The sequence below is a fragment of the Protomyctophum parallelum genome (genome assembly GCF_964188405.1).
Source record: "Protomyctophum parallelum genome assembly, chromosome: 7".
Classification (NCBI taxonomy): Eukaryota; Metazoa; Chordata; class Actinopteri; order Myctophiformes; family Myctophidae; genus Protomyctophum; species Protomyctophum parallelum.
The window spans coordinates 37,087,788-37,114,530 of NC_139705.1; the positions used below are offsets into that span (position 1 = coordinate 37,087,788).

Consider the following 26,743-nt stretch of genomic DNA (forward strand, 5'->3'; position numbering starts at 1 on the left):
AACTTCACCAGAACCCCAACAATCCGCTCCCGCGCGGAGCCGCCCGGCACCGGCTCGGTACCGCAGGTGTCGGAATGATCCCCGTCCTTCGATTGAAGCGCCGTGCGGATCCCAGATGCCCTCTTATTGTTTGTTATTGTCCCGTCCGATGTAAACAAGGACTCCCGGGTGTTTTTCGCGCGAAACCCTTTTTGCCGCGAAACGGACACGTGCGCACATCCGGGCATCGCCATTGGCCGAGAGCGAGGCCGTGACGTCGCTCTGTAGTCAGTGCATTGGGTATTTATTTGGACCTTAATATTAGGTTTTATTGGACAATTTAGCACTTCTTAGCAAAATCACTCGGTCCATAATGAATTATTTTACAGTCTATGTTCAAGATGTTTGTTACATCCAAGCTGTTCAAGAGCAATAAAGTAGTGTTATTTGGTTTTGACTCTTCGACATAAAGTAATGCTATTAAGCAAAGTAATATTAATTATTATAATTATTATTGTTATTATTATTATTATTATTATTATCATCATTATTATTTTGTAATGTGATATTCGGAATGAGCTCAGAAAATGTATTGGGATTTCCGTAACTTAAATTAATTTTCAAATAAGGGCACAAACTACCCGGTGCATCACGAGCTGTCATTTTCTGAGGCCACATCAATCGATACCAGATGCAGTGGTGGACACTGGACAGTTGACTGCAGTTTGATTGCAGAAGCAAATACCTGTACATGGACGTCGATTTCCAATCCATATGTAACATAATATTATATGTCCTCAAACAATATCATGTCAAAGATCTCCACATTAATACGTATTTGGCTGCAGAGGTGGACCCTCTTGTAAACAAGTGTAATGCTTAATTGGGTCGTCCACTCACAGTTAACAGTCTTTGTATTGAGTTTGTGCTTGAAATGTACTGTAATTCTGCAAACTGTTAATAAATATTTCAATCAATCAATCAAACCCCGATATATATTATAATTTTAAGGCAGACCCCAGACACTGAGACACCCCCCCCCCCCCCATCTGAAAATATCTGGTCCCAGAGACATAAATTAAAACAGGCGTTAAAACAGATTTTGATTATGATGAATTTGAACTAATCTTGCAGGGCCCCTGGAAGAACCCATTCACGGACCCCTGGGGAATCCCTGGACCCCACTTTGAGAACCACTGACAACATACACAACACAGACGTGTTAATCGAGTGCCCATCTACCAGGACCAGAGCTGCAAGATGGCGCAGGCAATCTTCGAAGTGCTTGAAGGTAGATGATGCTGATGGTCGTTTCTCTCTCAATAATCAAGTTACACTTTATATTTTAGAAACGTCTCGAAGGCCCTGATTAGGGGGACGCAGCCATGTGGATAATTGCGCATCCCACAAACAAACAGCTGCAGTGACACACATGACATGAGGCAAAGATGCATCTCCTACTGTAAACAAACAAACAGATTGATTTGATCCATGCCCAAGCAATCTATTTATCAACATTATTAATATTATTTTGATTACATTCCTAATCTGTGTCTACTGTCTATAAATAACTGTCTATGAGATAACGAAGTGTGGCGATACGTTCATGAAAAGTAGGCTACTAATTGTCAGGGAGCTTGGAATGTATGACTGCTGATCTGTTGTGACGTTATTATGAACACGATATAAGCACATCATGTATGACTGAATGTCTCATCTTATTCCTAGGCTCTTAGACTATTGTCATGAGAAGAAAAAAAGAAAATTGCAATGTTTTTGCTTTTGTACTTGATTTTAAATAAACATGGACTTTGTTTATGTAGCATATAAAATAAAATGACACAAGACAATACAATATTTTTAACCACAATGAATTATAAACATGAATTATGAAAGTCCTTGTTGACAGTCAAGCTGTAAAGTGTCCATGAAGTGTCCATAGGCATATGTCACATAAGTGACATAAACAAAGATGCAGTTGACAATAACTGTACTGTAAACAAAATAACAGGTAACATACCGCGCGCCTTCTGCACATATTCGTTTAGTAGTAGTAACATTCTTGTTCTTTTTTAACTTACCGGTATATATTTTTTATTTTGTAGAGACTTGACATGATGAAGAGCTGAGAGCTCCTTTCCTCTCTGTACCTTATTGTTTGTTCTGACCATAGACTGTAAAAAATTCTGACCAAACATGTCCAAACTAACCCAACAGGTGATTGCAATGAGGTGATTAGGGGTCTCACGAGATCTGCCCAAACAACAGACCACAAAGCACAGAACTGTAGATGGCACTATCTCACCATGCAAATAAAATACAGTTTGTTATCCAAATAAAAACATACATTCACAATTCACATATTTTGAGAAAAATAAACAAAAAAAATGAAATATTACAGAATACCCATCTCTGGGACAGCCACAGAGGGTCCTTGAGCTGGATTGTTCAAGAATATGCTAGGCTAGGGATCCAGAGCTCACAAAAGGTTAAGAACCACAACAGGAGGATATTGTATCAGCAGGGCTGTTAAATTAACATTTAAGTTGGCAATGAATTGTGGTTAATAAATAAAAATCCCCACCACTTTATTAGCCACAGAAACGTCTCTATGACAGACAAGATTCTTGTCTTTAATTTTATTCCTCATAAAAGATGCCATTGCCTGGCCCTGTATCTCAAATAAATCAAAATTAATGTTGAATAGAGGAAGGGAGCGCTGCCGTGGTCCTTTGTTTGTTGAACTGAATACAGGTGAGATTTGTTTGACATTGTTGAGAGAAATTAAGTTTCTCAGTTTAAATAAAGAAACGCTGCTTATTAACGAACCGGTTAATCGATAATTTGCATCCCTACAAATAACTGAAATATGCAAATGAAGCTTGTAGATCTGCTATATTTGAAAAATCTACTATCATTTTTCAACATGGAAATGAGTATGACGTTTATCTCAAACAATTGTGATAAGGCGATTAGGTTAGGCGATGTAACAATTGTTACAGGCCTATGTATCAGCAGCTTTCTCATTCACACCATCATGTTCTCTCATCAGGCATGGACAACCAGACCGTCCTGGCAGTCCAGTCTCTGCTGGACAGCCAAGGAGGAGTTCCTGACCCAAACAGCCAGAATGTGTCTGGAACCTCCACCATCCAGTCAATGGGTATGCTCAGTCCACACGTCCCATACACGTACACTACAGCTGTGTCATTCATTAGCACAGGGGGAAAAAACTAAAATAAAAACAATTTCAGTATTTTTGCTTGCCCATAATATAGCTCCAACTATAAACATTTTATTTTTAGCGTTATCATGATGCATTTACTAAAATCTGACTTCTGAATAACTGATTAAGAGGAATTATCAGAGAGAGATTACACACATGTACACAATCTAAAAAACTCTTGCCATAAAAAGGCTAACAAGGTGTTGTTTGCTTGTAGATTTTCTACACTAATAGCGACTCCAGGACAGGTTACAAGTGGTTAAAATGTACGTGGGCCTGCATAATTGCCAATACCGATGTCCTCAAAAAAGTCAAAGAACGGCATACACAGTGTATATCGGCCGGACTCTAATACATTGGATCTCTGTCGAGTGGAAACCGACCAAACGGTTACTTTTCAGGATTCGCCCTGCTTTTCAAGCTTGTAGATCTGCTATGCTTATGTGTGACGCTGTAGTGTGATCAAGTACAGTGTTAAAAAAAACAAAGTTACGGTTAAACAGTTAGAAATTATATGAGGTTCCTGCCCAACAGCAACATCATACTTTGTTGCTTTTGTCGCATTCACCACGATTTCCCTTTGTCGACCATCCAGATGATGAGGACGTGTTCTTGTGTGGGAAATGTAAGAAACAGTTCAACTCGTTGACGGCCTTCATGACACACAAGAGGGAGCAGTGTCAGTCCAACGCCCCGTCCCTGTCCACCGTGTCCCTGGCTTCCAGCAACGCCTACACCCCCGTCCCCTCCATCACCTCCGGACCCCAGACGCCGGCCAGCAGACAGGTGAGGACAGGAATAGGTTTGGGATGTTTTAATGCGTGTGATGTTTTTTTACACCTGTAAACCTGTGATGTGCCCCCCAAAAATGGAAGTTGTAATCTTTTTGTTCTGCACTCCAGCCCCAGGTATCCACGTACATCACCGTGCCCCCCTCCCCCCTCACACACACGCTGGTCCAGGGCAACGTACTGGTCAGCGATGACGTTCTCATGTCGGCCATCTCTGCCTTCACCTCCATAGAGCAGCCTATGGCCTCCATGCAGGCACCTGTACAGGTAAAACGGCTTGGATTAGGTTTGACCTCGTTACGGTGTAATATGCTAGCTAGGGCATCGCTATGAAAATTATAACACTCTATGATCCTGGCCAAAAGAAAAAGTATTGTGAGGGACCTGTAATTAAGTATTATGATACTTGAGATTAAAAGTCATTATACAATTATATACTGTAGTTCTAAGCAGATTACAATACATTTATACTGTATATCCATATGGATCTGGCTTGTTATGACATCACAACAAGGGCACCGCTCTAGTACTGTAGCTATATAGTAGTATTATAATTGTAAGCAGAGTATAATGCAGTGTAAGTATGTTTAGCATGCATTATAGACATGGTACGGATATTTTATTAACCATACCTGAATGGCCCTTTTCAGACCGGTTTTTCATACACCTATCTTGCATAACAATGTCCTAATAATTCATTCATCCCATTAATCAATAGCATCTTTCTCTTGTGTTTGCCAGAGTAACCTTAGCATGCACATGGCTGGCGTGTCGTACCTGCAGCACCATCACCACCATCATCACCACCACCACCCTCATCACCAGCAGCAGCAGCAGTCACACACTCTCCCCTCCGGTCAGACCCCGGCCCACCCCCTGCCCCCTGGCCAGCCGCCCCAGCAGTCCCTGTCCTCCCAGGTCCCCTCCATGGTGCAGGTCTACAGCACGCTGCCCCCGATGCCCGGTGGCAGCAACACAGAGATCCACACGATGGGCCTTCAGTCCTTCCAGCCAGTACAGGTAGTGTAAAGCCCAAGTGGTTTACCTTAGGAGTTGCATTGGTGTGGTTTACCTTAGGAGTTGCATTGGTGTGGTTTACCTTAGGAGTTGCATTGGTGTGGTTTACCTTAGGAGTTGCATTGGTGTGGTTTACCTTAGGAGTTGCATTGGTGTGGTTTACCTTAGGAGTTGCATTGGTGTGGTTTACCTTAGGAGTTGCATTGGTGTGGTTTACCTTAGGAGTTGCATTGGTGTGGTTTACCTTAGGAGTTGCATTGGTGTGGTTTACCTTAGGAGTTGCATTGGTGTAGTTTACCTTAGGAGTTGCATTGGTGTAGTTTACCTTAGGAGTTGCATTGGTGTGGTTTACCTTAGGAGTTGCATTGGTGTGGTTTACCTTAGGAGAAGCATCAGTAAATTCAAAATAACCTTTATATGGAGTCAAGAGTTGGTTTACAGTAGTTTGTTTACAGTAGTCAGCACCTCACATCAACTATTGGTGTTTGTTACCTTTTCTGCTCTATAAGGTTTAGTTTAAACAAGGTTTTTTCAAAACTTTCCATGACAAGGATATCCCTGAATACTAGCCATAGCCTCTTGCTACGGCGCCCATATTGCGTAATGGCTTAAAAAAGAAAAGAAAGAAAACAGGAAATCTACACTTGCTGAGCTTTTGAAGTGTTTTGAACATTTCTGAAAATGTATTAAACATTTAGGGCTATATCTTGCGCCACCCCTTAACCGATATCCCTAAACTAATTTGCCATTTTTTACTATTTTTAAAAACCTTTTAAAATAGTTCAAATAGTCGATCTACAAGCTCACAATGTCTCGATGTAGATCGGCTAGTTGAACTATTTTAAAATGTTTTTCAAAATAGTAAAAAAAAAAAAAAGGCAAATACGTTAAGGGATAAGGGATAAGGGTGGTGCAAGATGGAGCCCGTAGACTCAATGCCGTTTCGATGAATAATTAAGATTAAATTCAAACGATATCGGTTTGTGTATTAAGATCAATGCTTAATATTGAGGATGTGTTGTAGAATGTATGTTAATAGCATTGTAGGAGAACTAGCTGATATTTTTGCAGTTGGATTATCTGATAAAAGTGGTGTACATGAACCTCTACTGAGCAAGTGTGACTTCCATAGGTTCCTAGTCAGTGTGTGGAGAGCCAGTCCTTCACCACCCCTCCTGTCTACAGTCCTGGAAAACAAGAATTCAAGACCAAGACCTGTAGCATTACCGCCAGTCTGACAGAGCTGGGTGACTTTGAGAAGGTCATCATCCCCAAGCGACCGCGGATTGGCAAGAAAGGCCCCGATGGATCCCCAGGTCTGTTTAAGCAAGGTCCACTTGAACACTAGCACTCCTATTTTAGGTCTAACATTCGGTGAAAAGTCCATGTGTCACGTTAGCCAAATGTATATGGCCACAGACCCTTATTTAAAAATAATTTGTGCCAGGGATTATTAGAAAATAGCAGATCTACAAGCTCCCAAAGCATCATATCGCAACGCATTGTGACCTTGAATAGCTAAAAAAAAAAATCAGGAAATACTTGAGTGGTTTAACTGTTCCTCATTTATCTGGGGAACCCCTGGAACTGACTCAATGACCCGTGGGGGTCCAGGGACCCCACTTTGAGAACCAGTGGTTTGAGTAATGTGGTGTTGTGTTTATTTCCACTCAGTAGAACATCTGAAGGGAAAGGGAGCGAAGCTGAAGTGTAATTTCTGTGAGAAGATCTTCTGTAAAAACTTTGACCTGCAGCAGCATATCAGAAGGTGAGGCGACCTTCAACATCCCACATAATTTGTCATTAGTGGTTTCGCCCTGAGAGTTAGAGTCTGTGCATTAAAGCTGTAATCCGCAAGTTTTATTTACTCTTCCGTAAGCAAGTAGTAAGTAGATCGGAGAAGCTTATTGTCGGCATCCGCCAGAGCGCAGGATTCAGGAGTCTATCCCCGTTTCGCAAAAGGAATCCCTGCTTAGCCAGGGAAGATATTGGGCTTCATGAGCTTCATGCAGTATTACTTGTCAACCAGTACTACCCGACAGTATGGCAATGAAACCACACTCCAACCACTGCACTAGTTACGCTAGTTACTGTATATTGTATTGTATTGTATCTAACATACAGATTGGAGGAAATAATTAAATATTAGATGTTTTTTATGAGTCCTCGATTGCAGCTTTATCTAACACTTAATACTTTTCTGTTTTTTATATACGGTATATATATATATATATATTTTACTCTTCATTATTACAAGTTAATAATGACTACGTTGGTTTCTTCCTCTAGTCACACGGGAGAAAAGCCGTTCCAGTGCATCGTGTGCGGCCGGGCCTTTGCACAGAAGTCCAACGTAAAGAAGCACATGCAGACCCACAAGGTTCTGACCAGTTTCCATCCATAATGTGCCTCTCTGCCGCTGATGTCCCTCAGCTGGTCATTCATTTACATGTGTATGACTTTGATCTTGATCCTGCTTCTGGTCAGACTGATTTAAATACATACATCTCCTTTTGGTAAATGATCTGGTATGTTAGACATTCATGTTTGCTTATATCACAATTTAACAATTTATTTTAAAAACGTTAACCACATAGGCATCCCTGTGTTGGGCATATTGTTTTATTATGTTAAAGTCAAATAAAAGCCTTTATTTTCTTACTTCTAACAACTAAACTCAAACAACTCTTATTTAACTTTAAAGCAAATAATTATTTAACTTTAAATCACATATTACACATATTACAAACTGATAAATACAAGAAAACATAACATACATGCATAACAAATAATGTATTATGAAGAAAAAAAAACGTTTTTATCTTGGGACCGCATGTAATTCAGACAGTGGCAATAGTCTGACATGCGTCCGCATGTCGGACTAGCGTCTGCTCCCGTGCTTGCGGTTATGGTTAGGTTAGGACACCCTTTTTATCTTCTTTTAAACAAATGGAACCCTAAACAACTGTTCTTCTAATGAAGGTGTGGCCTCTGGGCGTGGCCAGCATACCATCCCGGTTGCCAATTAAGGTGGTTCCGGTGGTATCCAATGAGGAAGAGGCCAACAGGAAGGAGCTACAGCCTGGGGAACAGGAAAAGGAGGGGCCACAGCAGCAGCAGAGCAGCCAATCACAGACAGAAGAAGAGGCGGAGGAAACAGGTACCATCTCACAATTAGAAACACTTGAAGGGCTGTGTCTACAAAAGCTTTTTTATTTATTTTTATTTTTTTAAGCTGAAACACCAGGTACTCGCCTAAAAATGCTTTCAAAAGCCTTGAAAATATTTCAACTCTCAACAAGAAAATAAAAACAGACTCTCAGCGCTTCGTCACGCTGCTGGTGTTGCCAACATAGCGTAAATGTGCAGTTCTCAACTTAAAAACAAGCCAATTTGCGTTGGGAACTTGTAGATAAGCATTATTCTTCATTGAATGTTCGCGACAGAATTGTGTTCATGTGGTCAAATTAACCCTGAGCATTTTACAGTGTTCTTTTCCAACCCTAACCATCTTCTGGTCTCCTGATTATCCAGCAGAGGCCCTGGGGGAAGCCGAGGAGACAGCGATGGAACCTCAGGGCCACGCAGAGAGCAGCCAGGGTGAAGACATCCCCAATGGACACCATCAACACCACGACCCCTCAGCTCAACCCAAACATATGCTGCTCATAGACAGCTCCTACCAGTGCCAGTTCTGTGCCAGCAAATTCACCACCTACTTCCAACTCAAATCCCACATGACCCAGCACAAACGAGAGCAGGTAGGTGTGCTCGTTCTTTAGAGCCCGGACGATATGTCGGTAATTGTTTGACTCTTGACACTTTAAACCTGGCGTCCCTATTTCTGGTCATTAAATGAATTAGTCACAAGGTCTTAAATTACCTTTCATTGGTTAAATATTATAAAACTGACACACACTTAACCACTTTCACTTTCAAACGTTTTGAAAAGTAGGTCAACCTACAAGCTCTAGAAGCTCCCATGCATCATGGGGCGGTGCATTGTGAGCTTGTAGATACTGATACAGTGTGATGAAGTAGGTAGGGCATTAATTTATGAAAAACCTACTGCAAGTTGAATTTTGGATGTATAAGATTTCTGCCCGACAGAGAAGGTATCTGAATTATTTTTGAGGGGCGCTATTAGGGTCTCCAACCAACGTCTGGCTTTTGTATGTGATGTCATGTGGCAGCCAAGTCTATAGACTTTTTAAGCATGCCCCCCCCCCGTGAAGTCATGTGGCAACCACAGTGAGCGCCCCTCACTTCCCATTTGTATTTTCCTCTGGCTAGCAAGACGTGGGCATACAATGCCAAATTCGGGATACACCTGTGAAAATCGGTTTGTGTTTGTGTTGTGTGTGACGCTCAACCAAAGCTCTGTCAGGTTATAACAGGTGTGGTGCTGGGCATCTCCTGCAGTCTTACTTCTCAAGACAACTAGAAATAACCTCTCGGAGTAATGATTTCAGAGAAAGCGAGTATGAACTCGCAGTATGTGAAAGCTTATCTTCTGGGGAGGGATGATAGCCCAAGGGAGATTCGATGCTTCTATTCAGCCACACGTTATGAGGAACTGAAGGGCAAAGTTATTGAATATTTCCCCAGCCTGAAAGATCAGATCTTCAAGATGTTCTACACGGAGGATGATTGGGAGAATGCTTGGGAAATGGTCGCTTTCTCTACAGATGATGAGCTGACGATGGGACTGGATTGTACGCGGAACGAAACCTTTCTGTTATACATCAAATATGTACATGTCAAAGCTCATCTTATGAAGTATGACAATTCCATAAGGGAGGTTCAGTGTTTTTTCGATGCCAAATTTTGCACACACACTCCCTGGATCCCAACGATGAACCTCTGCCCCAAACTTTCCAGAACGGCCTGTTATAGCGCCACCAGGAGGCCGCTTTGTGCAAAACAAGTTTTTGCACAGTACACCTACAGATTTTGTCCAAACATCACGCAAATTGGTACACAGTCTCTCTACAGCCATTCAACAAAACCGCTCTTTCAGATTTCTCAGACTCCATCCTGATTGGTTAAGATTGGCTTCCAAAGTTCACAGGAGTGCTCAGTTTCAAACAAAATGCTGCAAATCATGAACACATCGCGTGATTTCCGTGAAATTGTGCACCCACATTCCCACTAGGCCGAGGACCAAATGCCACATGAACAATTTCAACTCAGCCTCAAGGTGGCGCTATAACTGGCCGAAAAGTGTTTTTACCTCTAACTGCACGGATCTGTGGATAACTTTGTATGCCAACTCCCTAGAGGCCAAGGAAAAACCTTTGTCTGGAATTTTTCACATCTGCTCACCAGCGCCACCAGGAGGCCGACATATGTCACATTTTCTATTATTACTCCTACTCAGATTTTATCCAAATTTCACGCAAATCGGTACACATGATCTCCATAGTCATGTGATCAAGACAGGTTTGTTTGATTTCTCCTACAGTTTTCAGGAGTAGCAAATAGCCACAACTCCTCAACACAGCGTCCGATTGCGATGAAACTGTGCACGCATATTCCCACTAGGCTGAAGAAGAATCCTGGTGGAGACCTGTGCCGATTGGCACTTTATCTAGTTTACAATGGATCACAACAGAAACAAGCACCCTGGGGCATGTTGTGTTATCCTTTTAGCATAACCCTTGACTGTACTACCTGTACTGTTAACAAACTTGTACTGTAAATGTACTTTTACTCAAGTACATTTTGAGTATTCAATCAATCAGTCGTCAATGGGCAGAAGTGAAAGTGTTTTTGGAGGTGCTGTATAGAGGCCTCTCAACAAGCAAGTCAGATATTTTATCACCAGTGTTGAACTTGCACACTCACACAAAGAAAGACTAAAACTGTACTGTACCACATTGATTTGTGGATATATACAATATGAAAAAAAAAGTACAAAAACTTGAAAGAGAGACACCATCCTACCACAATGGATTTGTTATAAAGAATAAATTATACATACATAATACATACAGTACATACCTACATACATACATAGTCAGTACAGTACAGTACATACATACATACATACATACATACAGTCAGTACAGTACAGTACAGTACATACATACAGTACATGCATGCATACATACATACATACATACATATATGTTAAATGTCTATATCCGCCTTCTGACATTTATTTTACCATTCCCACAACAATATACAGAAAAATGGCATGGCATATTTTTGTGTGTTCTCCCTCAGGTTTACAAGTGTGTACTGAAGTCCTGCTCCCAGACGTTTCAGAAGCTGGACCAGTTCCTGGAGCACATCAGGACGCACCAGGAGCAGCTGACGTACCGCTGCCATCTGTGCAGCAAGGTGTTCCCCTCCCTGTTTGAACTGGGTGTCCACCAGTACTCCCACTGCTTCTGCCCTCAGCAGAGCACCACACGCAAGGAGGCCGCTGTGTACAGGTCAGCCACTTGAAAACATCCCATGGATGCCTGACCCAGATCGCTGGGTGCTACACAGTGTAAAAATACTGTAAATGCCCCCCAAAAAAGCATTCAGCAACTTGGGGTTATGTGATCAGTGACATCATGTCGGAGTGCTCTGCAGGTCAAAGAGTACACCGATGTGATGTCACTGATCACATGACCCCAAGTTGGCCCCCCCGTGAAGAATTTTTTAACTCTTTTGATCACCCATTAGTACTTTTATGGTGCTGAAATGTTGAAACAAGATGCTGAAACAAATCATTTGTTCATTGTGAACTGAAATCGTACCACTGTGTTTATTACCAACCATTACACCATAATCACATGTTGCACACTTGTAAAGTGCAAGCAAGATTAAAACTATGATATAAGCTTGACAACTAATTCAATGTCTATAGGGATTTAACTATAACCTCAAGAACAGAACAAAGCTTCCTCATGTCTTTACATGTACTATTGACCAGACCCATATCTCTGTAGTTTACATGTAATTCATTTTCTTTGCACGACTTTGCTTTGCAGGTGTATGAAATGTCAAAGCAGGTATTCTACTGAGGACGCTTTGGAACAGCATCTTCTAACAGCTTCACACAACTTCCCCTGTCCCCACTGTCAAAAGGTACAGAGCACACACACACACACACACACGCATGCATGCATGCACGCACACACACACACACACACACACACACACACACACACACACACACACACACACACACACACACACACACACACACACACACACACACACACACACACACACACACAGTAGAGGCATACTGTACATACAGTAGAGGCCTTAATTCAGCTGGTCAGCTCAATTCATTCCTCAAATTAATTATCAACATTGTGAGCTTGTAGATCTGCTATTTTCAAAGGATTTGTATACATTTGAGAACTTGAAATGGGACATTCTGCATACGTTTGGTACTTTAGTTACATGATGCCAATACCTTTGTACATTTTGAATTTCAGAATTTTACTTGTATTGCAGACTAATCTCTCAGGTTGTTTCTCTCAGGTGTTCCCATGTGAGAGATACTTCAGACGCCACCTCCCCACACACGGCGTCGGCGGCAGGTTCAAGTGTCAAATCTGCAAGAAAGCCTTCAAGACAGAGCACTATCTGAAGTTACACACTAGGATTCACTCAGGTCTACATACAAACCTCGTACTTTCAATTGGCTTGTGGCCTATATACATTAACACTTTACCACCGATATAGGAGGTTTCCAGCATAGTCTGTCTGTTGTCTCTTGGAGTGTATCTCTTGGAGTCTGTCTGTTAGCTGGTGTCTGTTATTGTTATAATACAGTAAATGCATTAGAATGATGCAGCTAAATCCAAGCAACAACTACAAATCATTTGAATTGTGAAACTGTCCTTGTTCTGCAGGTGAGAAGCCATATAAATGTTCCCTCTGTGATGCAACCTTCAACAGAAAGGATAAAGTGAAAAGACACATGCTCATCCATGAGCCCTTCAAGAAATACAAGTGTCCTTTCAGGTGAGATTTTAGTTAAGACGTTATATTCATCTGGGCTGAAAATGACTCGGGTGAATGTGCTGTGGAAAAAAAGAAGAAAAAGAAGCTTAGTTCTTTCTTTGCTGTTTGTCAGGATGGTTTATAACATAAACCCTGTGAAAACATCTTTCACATACAGTAGATATGACATCTAATCATGGCTGTTGACGATTGATCTTCATGTTAACTGTACAGTATATGTCCCGATTTCATGTTTTTCAACGACCACTGGCTCAAGTTGTATCAGAAACAAATGACAAGGAACTGAAGGAAGCCTTGTTTTTTCGGTGTTGAAAGACATGAGGAGAAGAAGAGTCTGTTCTGCAGATGTATGGTGCTAGACAGCATATTTAGAGATCATTTAAAAAATAAAATATATTATCCGATTAGCATAAACATGGTTAATATACTTTGTTACAATTAAAAAATATATGTTCTGCTGTCTGTATTGAAACTTAAACATGTTCAATAATACAGTCACAGCTGCAGCTTGAACATTAAACACACGCAAGGCATCCAGTGCATCAGAGGAAGCGTTTGTGTTTGGACATTAGGCCATTATATACACTGCCTTTAAAGGAGAATTTCAGACTAGAAGGCTTTCTTAACTTTATTTGTAGTTGTTACGTCCCCACCAAAGAGATCCAGGTGTTATTTTGTGCAAAAGCACATTATTGGGTATTTCCCCTACAAATGTTTTGGTATATCCTCTCTTCATGATGTAAATAGTATCCCTAGCGGCACACTTTACTACTTATTTAGATGGAAATAAGCGAATTGGCACTAAAACCTGACCCCCATTGAGGGCTTATGGTAGGGGAAATAGCCAATAATGCGCTTTTGCACAAAATAAGACCTGGGCCTCTTTGGTGGGGACGTAACAACTACAAATAAAGGTAAGAAAGCCTTCTAGTCTGAAATTCTCCTTAGCTTATTCAAATTTCATTATTTCCTTTGAATTTCTTTTACTGGTATTTATTTTCACTTAACAGCCCATTCTGGACGGGAACCCCTTTTGGTGTTTTAACTAAGCAGAAGAAGAAGAAATGCGTTCTGGTAAATCAAGTTTACCAAGGGTAACTGGACTAAGCATCAGATACTTGTTTACAGCCAGGCCCACATGGAGCATTTCATGGTAGTGGTTCAATGCCTTGTCCAAGGGCACTTCAACGGTGGTAATTTTAACGTGTCGGACCGCTGATTCGAACTGGCGACCTTCCGGTATCTAGCCCGCTCCGCAATCCACTCGGCCACCGCTGCATTATGTTATACTTTAGCTATTGAAAAATAGCAGATCTACAAGCTTGTAGCGCGCTACAAGCTTGTAGGTCTGCTATTGTAGGTCTGCTACTTGTAGGTCTGCTATTTTTGAAAAAATCGTGAAAATGCTGCACGAATCTTTGAATATATATTCTTTTAGAAGACTTTTTTTTTCAATTATTTTGACGTCAGGCCTAAATGGTTTAATTCTGTCTTTTCTGTTGTGTTCAGGACTCATGTAGGTTGCACTAAAGAATTCAACAGACCAGACAAACTGAAGGCCCACATTCTGTCTCACTCTGGTGAGTGAACGCATGTGTTTTCTGTACAACAGCTACTTGGAAATACAGTAGATTCTGTACAACTGCATTATGGTGCCATATTGTTTATAATATAATTATATAATATATATTAAGTTATTAACCCATTAAACCCAGGAAAGTATCTGTGTCATTTTAGATTTTAGCGTTGGCTATTCAAAAATACTAGCAAATATACAAATATACAAGCTCCGATGCACAGCAAGCTTGTGCATCTGCTATTTTTGACAACACGGGCAATGCTGGTCTCCCTACTATGAAGAAATATATAAAGTAATACTGGAAGAAATACAGAAATATAATGACCCTGGCCCATTGTTGGTCCTTGTCCAGGTATCAAACCCTACAAGTGCTTGTTCTGCCAGAAAGCATTCAGCCGCCGCGCCCACATGCTGGAGCACCAGCAGTCCCACACCGACAACTACCGCTTCCGCTGCTCCGCCTGCAACAAGGGCTTCACCCGAAACAGCTACTACCGAGACCACAAATGTCCCGCCAGCGTGGCAGGGGGCGGGGCCGGAGAGGAGGAGGAGGATGACGAAGAGGAGGAGGAGGAGGAGGAGAGCAGCACACCACAGGGCGTGGAGGAAGATGGCCAATCGTTGAGGAAGAGGCCGACGAGAAAGCGACGGAAGCGCAGAGCGGAGGGAAGCGCCTCGGACGAGGACTACACTTCAAAGATGGAGGACGAAGGCTCTGAGACCGAGCAGGAAGGGGGCGGGGGGAGAAGAGAGGAGGAGGAGGAGGAAGAGGATGATGAGGAGGAAAGCGTGCGCGAGGAGACCAGGGGGACGTTGACCGCCGTTCCCACTGGCGGGCGGACGAAGGGAGGGGAGGTAGAGGACGATGAAGGCTTGGATGTTCAGACAGCGCAGAGCGTTGACAGAGACTGTATACAGCAGACATGTTTATAGCGTGAGCTGTTTGGCTCCGCTGTGCAACGTCGCCTGTCATGCGATAAATCAGTGGTTCCCAAATGGTGTGCCGAGACACACTGGTGTGCCATGACTGATGTTCAATTGTGTCTCGGGATTTTAACCACACATTTCACAAATGATCAAAAATAGTGAATTTAGCCGGCTATTTTCACTATGGATACAGGTGTGCCTTGAGATTTTGACCTGCCCATTGGTGTGCCTTTGTCACAAAAAGTTTGAAAACCACTGCAATGGAGTATAAATTAAGATTAATTTATGAAGTTGGTTGGAAAAAGAACAATCCAAATCTACAGTATGTCTGGCAAAGCAGACTGTATTTGTTTTAAATTAAAACAACATTTAAAAGATTAGCCTGTTTAGTTTAGTTTTTTAACTTAATAAGTCAAAGGTTATGTTTGTGAAAACCTGTTACCTCAGTGTCTTCATGGGCAGGAATATCTGTCGGTCTGAAAGGATTTTGGGTCAGAAATGCTGATATGGATTTGGTCTAGATTCTCTGTGAATGGTACACGGCAAAATCCAGTGTTAATTCAACACTGCAAGTATAAAATCTGAACACATTTGACTGTACCGGTATATAGATTATAGTACATACTGTATATCTTGTTTATTTATTCATTATTATTTGAATCATGTGCAATGAAAAATAAAAACATCTTTTGTTTTTAAATGTATGATGAATCAGATGCCAAATCAAATTTCTTCCCCCAATGTGACCCCTGGATGTGAGATGATTTCGACATTCGTGATCATGCGTGTCAAGCTGTCATCCATTTAGTCACACACTATATTGTGTTTCTGACAACTGATCCAAGGCAACAGTGTAACATACTGTACTGTATATACATACATAATTAAAAAGTAAAACATATATGTTTATGTTAGCCGATCTACAAGCTCACATTGTGAGCATGTCGGGATACCAATTTCATCCAGTCAGAGAGAACTTATACAGGATAGGATAGACTGTATTGTATATAGACTGTAAAGTGAAACTGGTATCTTGGTGGTGTAGCGAATCTTGTAGACCAGTCACCAGACCCATTGCAAGATGCTTTACTGCCGTCCACCCTAAGCCATGTCAGCCTGTCAAAATGGGAAGGGGTGAGGTGGGTTCGGGGAGTGAGGCCAAGTAGTAGCCAAACCAGATTGTTTTGGGAAGTCTAGAGCCTTGTTCTAAGGGCCTTTGAGGGGCTGTGGTACCAAGTGGTGTATGCATAGCAAAAGTAACATTGTACATTAGGGTCTTCCAAGGTGTTTTTGTTGACCAGTGAGGAGATCCTGTATAGGAATCTTGTTCTTTGGGTGACTTTTTTTTATCACTGGGAAGATTTGCCTCCAGGATGTAACCAAGATTGAATCTTTTCGTGTGATAATATTGTCACTCACTAACCAAGAAAGCATCTGCCTTGCTGAGATTACTATTTGATCCAAAGAAAATGGATTCTACGGAGTGGCCATGGAAAGAAAAATAAATTAGTGGCCATGGAATGAAAAATAAATACTCAAGCAAATTCTCACATATTCAAAAGTACAACTATGCATTGCTTTTGTAGCACCCAGCCAGTACCCAGCCCACAACAGCCCTGCCAATTGGGACAGGTTGTGCGTCGAGACTGGGGTTCAATCCCCGCTCCTGTGCGTCACTACACTTTATTGGAATTGGAATTTCCTCTAATTAGATTTTTTTATTATACAATAAAGAAAAACGTTTCAAACAGTGAAATTAGCAAATCTATACAGTAGAAACTCACAACACACTCAATGGTTTGTGAGTGTGTAGATCTGCTATTTTCACCGTATTTGAGAGCATAAATTTCGGTCCCAAGAGTCCCTTTCTAAACATAGTGGAGTCAAAAGCACAATGTAGCGGACTGGAAAAAAATAAGTAATTGTCCACCACTGCATGCTCGTGTATAAGTGTATAAGTATATCTTTTTGACCAAATCATCTGTTGTTTCTGCATTAATTCCAATTTCATTGGACACTAACCTGTTGGTCGTTAATGTAGCGTTAGATGTTATCAGACATGACATGACATGTCTATAGACTTTTAATGTTTGTCATATTCATGCTCCCCTAAGACTCAACATGCCCCCCCCCCTCTCCTCCCAAGAAAGTCTGCATGCCCCACACCATGACGTCATAATTGCAGCAACACTGGGCGCCCCTCACTTCACACAAGTGTGATTTTACTTGCGCAAGCAGAGCGCAAGTACTGTTTTCGGCTGTGTATGTTCGTGACTCCTTCAGCCAATCAGCGTTTGTGAATTTCCTGTGACACGCTCGGCCAATCAGGGATTGTGTATTGTCTTTGGTGGCGTCGTTCGGCCAATCCAATCAGGGATTGTACGTTTTTGGTAGCGTCGGTCGGTCAATCAGAGCGTAATTAAGTTGGCAGCTTGCTGCATATGGACCGTATCGACCGATTGGATCGGATCCGTGTGTTGATGGTGTCACTCGGCCAATCAGGGTTTGGGTGATGACGTAACTATGTATGTTTATCTAGAAACTTTATCTAGAGACAAGAGTCAGAAGAGGTAAGTTGCAAGCTCTGCTTGCGCACAAGTAGGCAACTTGTGTGCAAAGCGCAAGTTGGCAGCTCGACAGAGTGCATTTCTAGTATTTATTATTCCGTTGGCTGCTGTTGTTCTCCGAGAACACATTTTTCTAGTTCTTTTCCATATTCAACTCATGTTTTTTTCCCCTTCTGTTGCTGATGGTAAAGATTGCTGCCAGTTAAGTGCTCTTAACTCTTCTCTATCGCCAGCTCCAAACGGATGTTGTGAGGGAGTCCTGACTGCTCCAGACCGTAATCAATAACTGCTAGTTTGCACAAGGATTTAAGACTAGGACTTCGATCTAAGATGAACAAGTCATCTGCAGCTGCATGTAGGGGATTGGACAATTCGGACCCATGATATCCTCCAAAGATAATGATGCGATCTCCCACCATGCAACAGCACATTTCATAAAGTTGATATGGGCTTTTCCACTTGGACTTAACCTTCTTCCAGGAGAAGGTCTCTGGATTGAATTTCCACAGATCATTCAAGTCCTGCTTCCAGCCACCAAATATGTACAGCTCTCCATTGTAGACAAGGGCTGAATGACCCCGTCGATATTCTGGATAAAGATGTGCAGAAGGCGTCCTCAGCGAGGATGCTGAATGACCCCTGCGATATTTCGGAGGATAAAGATTTACAGAAGGCGACCTCAGCCACCTCTCTGTCTCCGTGTCAAACACTCTCATCTTGGTGTATCTAGCATCTGTCCCCCAGCCCCAGAGTACAAACATCTTTTTCTTGATGAAAGTGGCAGAGTGCAGAGAACATGCAAAGCATGTACTATTGATGGTGTTAATTAAAGTCCAGACATTTGTGGTGGTGTCCAACTTGTAGATGTCATCGCATTTCCTATCTTTAGCCACTCCTCCGTAGATATATATGACATTGCCCAAGGCACACGCTGAGTGGTTATCCCTCGCCTCTGGAACAGTTCCATACATCTTAGGTCTGAACCAACTGTGGGTGTTGACATCGAATCCATAAAGAAAGTTGCACAAACAGGAAATAATTGTCCTGCAACCTCGGGTGGAGCACCCACCCCAGATGTAGACAACATCTCCTATGAGCACAGCTGTGTGGCCATTACGAATGAAGGGAACCTCGAGGGGACGTTCTCCTATTCTATTTGTCACTGGTGGCAGCTTCCTCCACCGTAAAGACACACTGTTGAAGATCTGCACAACAATCTGATCTGTGTTGTCATCACTGCACCCTCCAAAGGAGTACACATAGTGCCTCACTGCTACAGCACAAGGTCTGTATGTTGATGATGGTCCTTTCAGATGCACTGTGCAGTGAAACATTTCAGACAGCAGTGAAACCTTGGATCACACCTACTTTACCCAGTGCTTTCTCTTGCTCTGTAAATTTAATAGACTATGTCAACAGAATGTTCCTCGCAGGACCACAATGTTGGGATGAACACAGTATTAGTGTGAACAATCAATGCCTTATACTGGCAGTATGTCATCAGTGTCATACACTGTCATCAGTGTATGACGTCAGTAAGTCTGTTTCCCAAATATGGCTGTCCCAGTTTCCTCCAGCCAGAGCCTCCAGCTAGCTCCCTCACCCTATCCTATCTAGGGAGATGGGATAGCATCTCAACCTAACCCTAACCTTAACCTTAAATTAACCTCAGTAAAACTAGTCCCATGAAATGCATGGACAACTAGTCCCAAAAAAAGTCACAACTCCACATCAGCTCTGTTCCACTACAGCTGGTCAGATGTGGTGTAAAAAAGGTTGGTGGCCAGAAACAGTAGTTCTCAAACTTCATGTATTTGGACGCGGACGCAGACGCTGCGTTGGCTCTGAGGACGGCACCTGGGCTGGGATACGGACGCTGCTGGAACAGAGGCCCTGCCGCTGTGGTGTCTGCACCCGTCTTGGCCTCGTTACGCTTGGGCAAGCCAGTGGACCACGTGCCCCTATAACCAAGAAAGGGATGGTATTCATACAGCATGGCAACTGGTCAAAAGGTTTGTGTCAAGTGATTAATAAATGATAATGCAAGCTGTGGTTTAGCGATCTATACTTTGTGTTTAGGTTTAACCAATTTTCCCCTGGCATATCATCACCATTAGACATTTTGTATTTATGAAAATAGGGCTTAAATATATATATATTTTTAAAGAATAAAAGGTGAGGTCAGCTAGCTTCCTCATTACCTTGGAGCATCAGAATAAGCACTAGGATCCATTGGGTCCATCTCATCATCTTTCCTTCCTCAAACATAGATAACAATTCCAGGTATGTATAAATACAATAATCACAGTAATTGAAAACATGCTGTTCAGCAGAACATGGATGTAACTGATACCTCCTCGCTTATTCTTGCCGTAGGGAGCGATGTCCTCTCTCCTCTGCTTCCTTCTGTCTCTGCCGTCATCTCTGTCTACTAGTCGTTCTCTCTGCTCCCGTTCCCTCTCTTTATAGAGCACCGAAGTCTGACGTCACTTTCAGTAGAGGGCGTCAGTCCCCAGGTTCATGTATTTGTTTAGTTGCATTGAAATCCCCATTGAGGCGATTTTAGATCGCCTCATATAACAACTGTGTTTGAAAAATAAACATGTCACCCCGGCCGCTTCACTCATATGGATATGAAGAATCCATCAAACAGGGACAGGTCCCCCAAGATTTTAAACTGGCCAAAGTAACCCCCTTGTACAAAAAAGGGAGTAAATTAGAACCCGGCAACTACCGCCCTATTTCTATTCTAAGCTCCATCTCGAAAGTGATGGAAAAAATAGTCTATGAACAGGTTGAAAAGTATCTTGCCTCTAATAAATTGCTGTACGAGTTCCAATCTGGTTTCAGAACATCCCACTCCACTGACACATGCCTCCTCTATTTGAGTGATCACATCAAACACGAGGTGGATGCTGGAAAATACTGCAGCATGGTCATGCTGGACCTCCAAAAGGCTTTTGACACCGTGAACCACTCCATACTGGTTAACAAGCTTAAAGCTATTGGTTTTGATAGCACATCAGTGAGCTGGATGCAATCCTACCTGGAGGGGAGAGAACAGATGGTGGAGGTGAACGGAACACTGTCCCCTCCCCTCCCAGTGAGCTGTGGCGTCCCACAAGGAAGCATACTAGGGCCTTTACTGTTCCTAATTTATGTTAACGACATGACTTCAGCTTGTGACTGCAACTTGTTCCTGTTCGCAGATGACTCAGCACTGCTGGTCTCGGACAGGAACAAACTGCAGGTTGAAAAGACCCTCAGCTCTGAACTCGGTAGAATCTGCACCTGGCTCGCTGATAACAAACTATCCTTACACCTGGGAAAAACTGAATCCATCCTCTTCGGATCAAATAGTAAACTCAGCAAGGCAGATGGCTTCTTGGTTAGAGTGGGTGACAATATTATCACACGAAAAGATGAAATTACCTACCTAGGTTCCATCCTGGAGGCCAATCTTTCCGGTGATAAAATGGCCACCAACGTAATCAAAAAAGTCAATCAAAGAACAAGATTCCTTTACAGGATCTCCTCACTGGTCAGCAAAAACACCTTGAAGACCTTAACAGGAGCCCTCGTACAAGGTTTCTTTGACTATGCATCCACCTCTTGGTACCACAGCACCTCAAAGGCCCTTAAAACAAGGCTCCAGACCTCCCAAAATAAACTGGTCAGGCTCCTACTTGGCCTCACCCCCCGAACCCACCTCACCCCTGCCCACTTTGACAGGCTGGGATGGCTTAGGGTCGACGACAGAGTACAGCATCTTGCAATGGGTCTGGTCCACAAGATTCGATACACCACCAAGTTACCCATGTACCTGTCTAAATACTTCCTTAATGTAAACGAAGTCCACACCCACAACACCAGAGGGAGTGCAACAAACCATGTACAACCCACTAAATTCTTTTCGCTCCTATGCCACCAAAATGTGGAACGCCCTACCAACAGTCATTAAGACATGTGAATCCCTTGACTCCTTCAAAACCGCTCTCAAAGGGCACCTACGGATGGCTGCAATTCGAAACTGGCCTCTGTAAAATCTGAATCCCCCCCCCCCCCCCCCCCATTTTCCCTCACTGTATATTGTATCTTTTCCCTTTTTTGCTTCCCATATGATGAATTCCTGTTCTGTACTTTAGCTACATAGAAATGTCTATTTGTATGTCTCTAAATGTCTGTATGTTGAAGAATATGTGATTCCATAATTATACAATGTTCCTCTTCCTTGTATGATTGACTACAGACAGTAGATCTATTTTGGGTGATCAGCTGTGGTCACCTACGTGGGTGTCGGCCCTCCCAGGGTGGCTAGCCTACTGTATATGTATAACAAAGGAGTTTGAGACAGACAGCTTGATCAAGGACTTTGGTTTTACATATATGCAAACACATGTCGACACCCCACGCCAAGTTAGAGTGCTTAAGTATGGAGACCTAAGATACAAGCATTTGTCAGTCAGTCAGTCAGGGGCGCAAGCCTTGTGTGGAGAAGCCACTTTGCTGGCTGGCGTGAGCTCAGCTTATGCTATACTTTACTGCTGTGCTGTACTTCCATCTCGTCTCATGTCTGCCGTCAGTGCCGTGCACAATTCTCCTCTGTATGGTATAAAATACACTTCAGATGATGCCTGAAACCCGGTCATGGTGGTGTGTTTTTTCACATCAGATGAAACAGATCCAGTGACTTTTTTTCCCGTCTAATTCGGTGGAGGGGAGATTTTGTGAACGGCGACGAAGACGTTCCAGCGGACCCGGCCGTGATCTCGTCTACGCAGCGGGGATGATGACTGCGACCACCGCGAGGAGTGTTGCGCAATTCACAGTGCGCAATTCACAGTGTTTACTGTGTATTGGCATTTGGAATAGCAGAGTTTATAGTAAAACATGTAGTTATTGCATATCAAAAAGTGCTCTTGTAACAATAGGAGCTGAAAGCGGCATGTCTTGTTTAAATGTCAGTTAACTGTACTAATCATTTTTCCATTTTTCATATATGTATGGATGTCTGTTTGAAAACCATTTTTGGGAAGTTCTGTACTGTAATGCTGTTATTTTTGGTTTCTTGAATGTATTGTTCAGCTGAGGGTCAAGGGGGGTCTAAGATAATTATGGTTCCATATTTTTAGGTGACCATCTGTGATGGTCAAGGGGGGATATGCAGAATATGTGATTCCATAATTATACAATGTTCCTCTTCCTTGTATGATTGACTACAGACAGTAGATCTATTTTGGGTGATCAGCTGTGGTCACCTACGTGGGTGTCGGCCCTCCCAGGGTGGCTAGCCTACTGTATATGTATAACAAAGGAGTTTGAGACAGACAGCTTGATCAAGGACTTTGGTTTTACATATAATTATGCAAACACATGTCGACACCCCACGCCAAGGTAGAGTGCTTAAGTATGGAGACCTAAGATACAAGCATTTGTCAGTCAGTCAGTCAGGGGCGCAAGCCTTGTGTGGAGAAGCCACTTTGCTGGCTGGCGTGAGCTCAGCTTATGCTATACTTTACTGCTGTGCTGTACTCTGAATAAACATCATGGAACTTCCATCTCGTCTCATGTCTGCCGTGCCGTGCACATTACTCCTCTGTATGGTATAAAATACACTTCAATGTCTTTAAATGTTTTGATGAATTGAACAATGTGGACCCTGTTGTAAACAAGTGTAATGCTTAATTGGGTCGTCCACTCACAGTTGACAGTCTTTGTATTGAGTTTGTGCTTAAAATGTACTGTAAATTCTACAAACTGTTAATAAATATTTCAATCAATCAATCAAAATCAACTGACTGAGAGAAAACGCTAATGTTACTGCTACTGAATTAGTTCGATTTTCGCTAGAAGCAGACTGTATCATATATGAGTGACTGACTGTTGCAAACGATACAGAGACACCTCCCTGACAATAACGCCGAGACAGCTTGTTTATTTTTGGACCACAACGCTTATAGTAGACGATATTAAGATCACCCCATGTTATTCTCCATAGAGAAATACTTCCGTGAACCAGGGGAATGGTCGGGATGAGCGAGTTACGTCAGGACTTCGCTATTCTCCCGCTCTCTGACTCTGACATCTGGCTTCTCAAACGGCCGCTCCCTCATGAACCAACATTACCTCAACATTTAAAACAATTATTCTAAATTCTCCAGTTTTCTGAAATAAATATTTTCACGATTTTTCAAATCTCATTTCAGAAAGAAAGAAAGAAAGAAAGAAAGAAAGAAAGAAAATTCAGCGAATCATCTGGACTATATCTGAAATTGATGAGAAAACAATAAACTATCATAACATATTAGTTATTTTATTTACTTTTGTGTTTAGTAGTCCCGTCCTTTTGGGATCCCGGACCACCATTCGCGTTTCGCACAAGACCAAATAACTTTGACCTAAATGAATCCCCGTAGCAAGATTTACAAGCTACAACCGTCTTGCGTGGCGAATAGGCTATGCGTTGATTGCTTGAAGATCTGTTATTTGACCTGCGACAGTCTCGCAACTGGAATTTGTCGTTCTTTTCATCTTGACATCGGATGTGATCGGAGGGATTCATTCAGAGCTGAAACTAAAATCCACAAGGTAGTCCTAAATTGTAAATTGTGATTATAGTTGAAATTTAATACCATGTAAATGTCGTATAAACGATAAATGCCACGTGACATATAGGGGGGAGAACAGTTGAAAAGAAACATTAGCTGCCAACTAAATTAACGTAGATAGTTTTAGAAAGTCAATATGGCGCCCATATCAACTACAATCCATGGACATGCGGTGGGCGGGTGGGCCACTATAAAAGCAAATTTACACATTACAAAATTATACATAGATTCTACTACTATACCCCTGTGAAACTGTTTAGGATGGGCTTGGTGGAAGACAAACGGTGTTGGAAATGTAAAGGTTCAGGTTCAGGTTCAGGTTTATTTGTCATTTGTATAGATACAGAGTATACATACAATGAAATTTATTTTGCTCAGAGCACTCTCCGTCTTACATACACAGGACATAAACAAACATCTATAGTGCAAGAAAAGACAAAAAACAGTAAAAGAAAGTGCAAGTGAAGTGAAGTGCAATACAGTTCAGGGTCAGCTGTTCAGCAGCCTGACTGCCTGGGGGTAAAAACTGTTACTGAGACGGGTGGTACGAGATTTGATGCTCTGGTAGCGTTTTTTGGAGGGGAGTAGTTTGAACAGGGTATTTGCGGGGTGGCTGGTGTCTTCCATGATGTTATGGGCTTTTTTCATACAGCGAGTGGTGTAGATGTTATGGAGACTGGGTAATTCTGTAGTGCCGATGATTTTAGCTGCTGTTTTAATGGTCCTCTGCAACCTGTTGCAGTCCTGAGCGGTCGTGTTACCGTACCACACTGTGATACAGCCAGTTAAGACACTTTCAATTATACAGCGATAAAAGTTCACTAGTCCTTTTGTACTTAAGCCAAATTTTTTAAGGCGCCTCAGAAAGTACAGTCGCTGCTGCGCCTTCTTGAGGATGTACTCGTTGTTGAGTGACCATGTGAATGTGTCTGTGATATGTATGCCCAGACACATTCACATGGTCAAGGGGAAGATGGTACATTTTTACATGCATTTTGGGAATGTCCTGTGGTTGTGCCTTTCTGGATCTTTAAAGATTTGTATTGTAAAATTCCAAAACGTTTTATTTGAAGCCACTATTTGGAGACAAAATATCTCATCCAAACCTTGGCAACAACATATAATGGCATATATCATTGGAAAGGTCTGGACCTCGAGCTGACTGTGGTTAACTGTGACCTCCGGTCGCAATAACTTACTAAATTGCTAGTGAATTTGTAGATTTCCATTATTATTACAAAACATACATTACCATTACCCTGTTCAGCCTTATATACATTTCGGTAAATTTAAAATAGCCAATCTACAAACACAATGCATCGCAATGTGACACTTTGTGAGCTTGTAGATCAGCCATTTTCAAAAGATTTACACACATTTGAAAACTTGTGAAATGGGGCATTCTGCATAATGAGTACTTTCTACTTTTGGTACTTTAAGTACATCTTGATACCATACCTTTGTACTTTTTTTAGGTCCCGAGAACGCCAGAGCCATGTCTGTGCCTGTGAATACTGAAGCTTCTGTAAGTAGACATATTGATTGACATTACAAATGATAGTAAATTGGCTTAAGTTTAAGGGATAAGAAGCAGGTGGGTGGGTCCTTGTCACTCTCATGTCAGAAAGTATCTGGCTGAATCTACATTCTAACTCATCATGAAATAACTTTGATGATGTCACCCTAGATATATCAGTAGGCAAATCAAATAATTAGAAAGAAGAAAAAAAGGCAGGATACAACAATTTTTTTGTTTGGTTTTTCTTACTAATTATTTGTTCGGCCCAAAACATTGTGTTTATTGTCATGATTTGTCACGAGCCGAGTTGGCTTTGTCTTTAAATAAATACTTTTTGAAAAGCCTATGGAGAAAATGAATGGGGAATTATTTCCTGGGCCACTCGTTCTGAAAGGGGGCGGGACTGCAACGCTCTATTGTGATGTAATTTCGAGCTAGAATGTATGTTTGTGTTTTTGTACACATGGCCAGGATGAGAAGATATATACTGTATATATCTTTTTCACAGGAGAATCCGATGAGACAGATTCGCCTTCAAAAGCTCTGCCTCAACATC

General features: G+C 42.0%; 1 protein-coding gene across 1 annotated transcript; it reads left to right on the top strand.

Annotated features, from left to right (window-relative positions):
- Window positions 1–1,231: 1,231 nt before the first annotated feature.
- On the top strand, window positions 1,232–20,027 carry znf341 (zinc finger protein 341; the record flags this gene model as incomplete). The annotated part of the gene is made up of 17 exons (XM_083769804.1): window positions 1,232–1,270; window positions 3,032–3,142; window positions 3,801–3,991; window positions 4,108–4,263; window positions 4,738–5,016; window positions 6,146–6,329; window positions 6,691–6,781; window positions 7,303–7,393; window positions 7,996–8,173; window positions 8,548–8,774; window positions 11,242–11,453; window positions 12,000–12,096; window positions 12,502–12,634; window positions 12,876–12,987; window positions 14,497–14,567; window positions 14,919–15,302; window positions 19,891–20,027. The coding sequence occupies exons 1-17, from the start codon at window positions 1,240–1,242 to the stop codon at window positions 20,025–20,027; spliced, it is 2,685 nt and encodes an 894-aa protein (XP_083625930.1). The 5' UTR covers window positions 1,232–1,239.
- Between the last annotated feature and the right edge of the window lie 6,716 nt (window positions 20,028–26,743).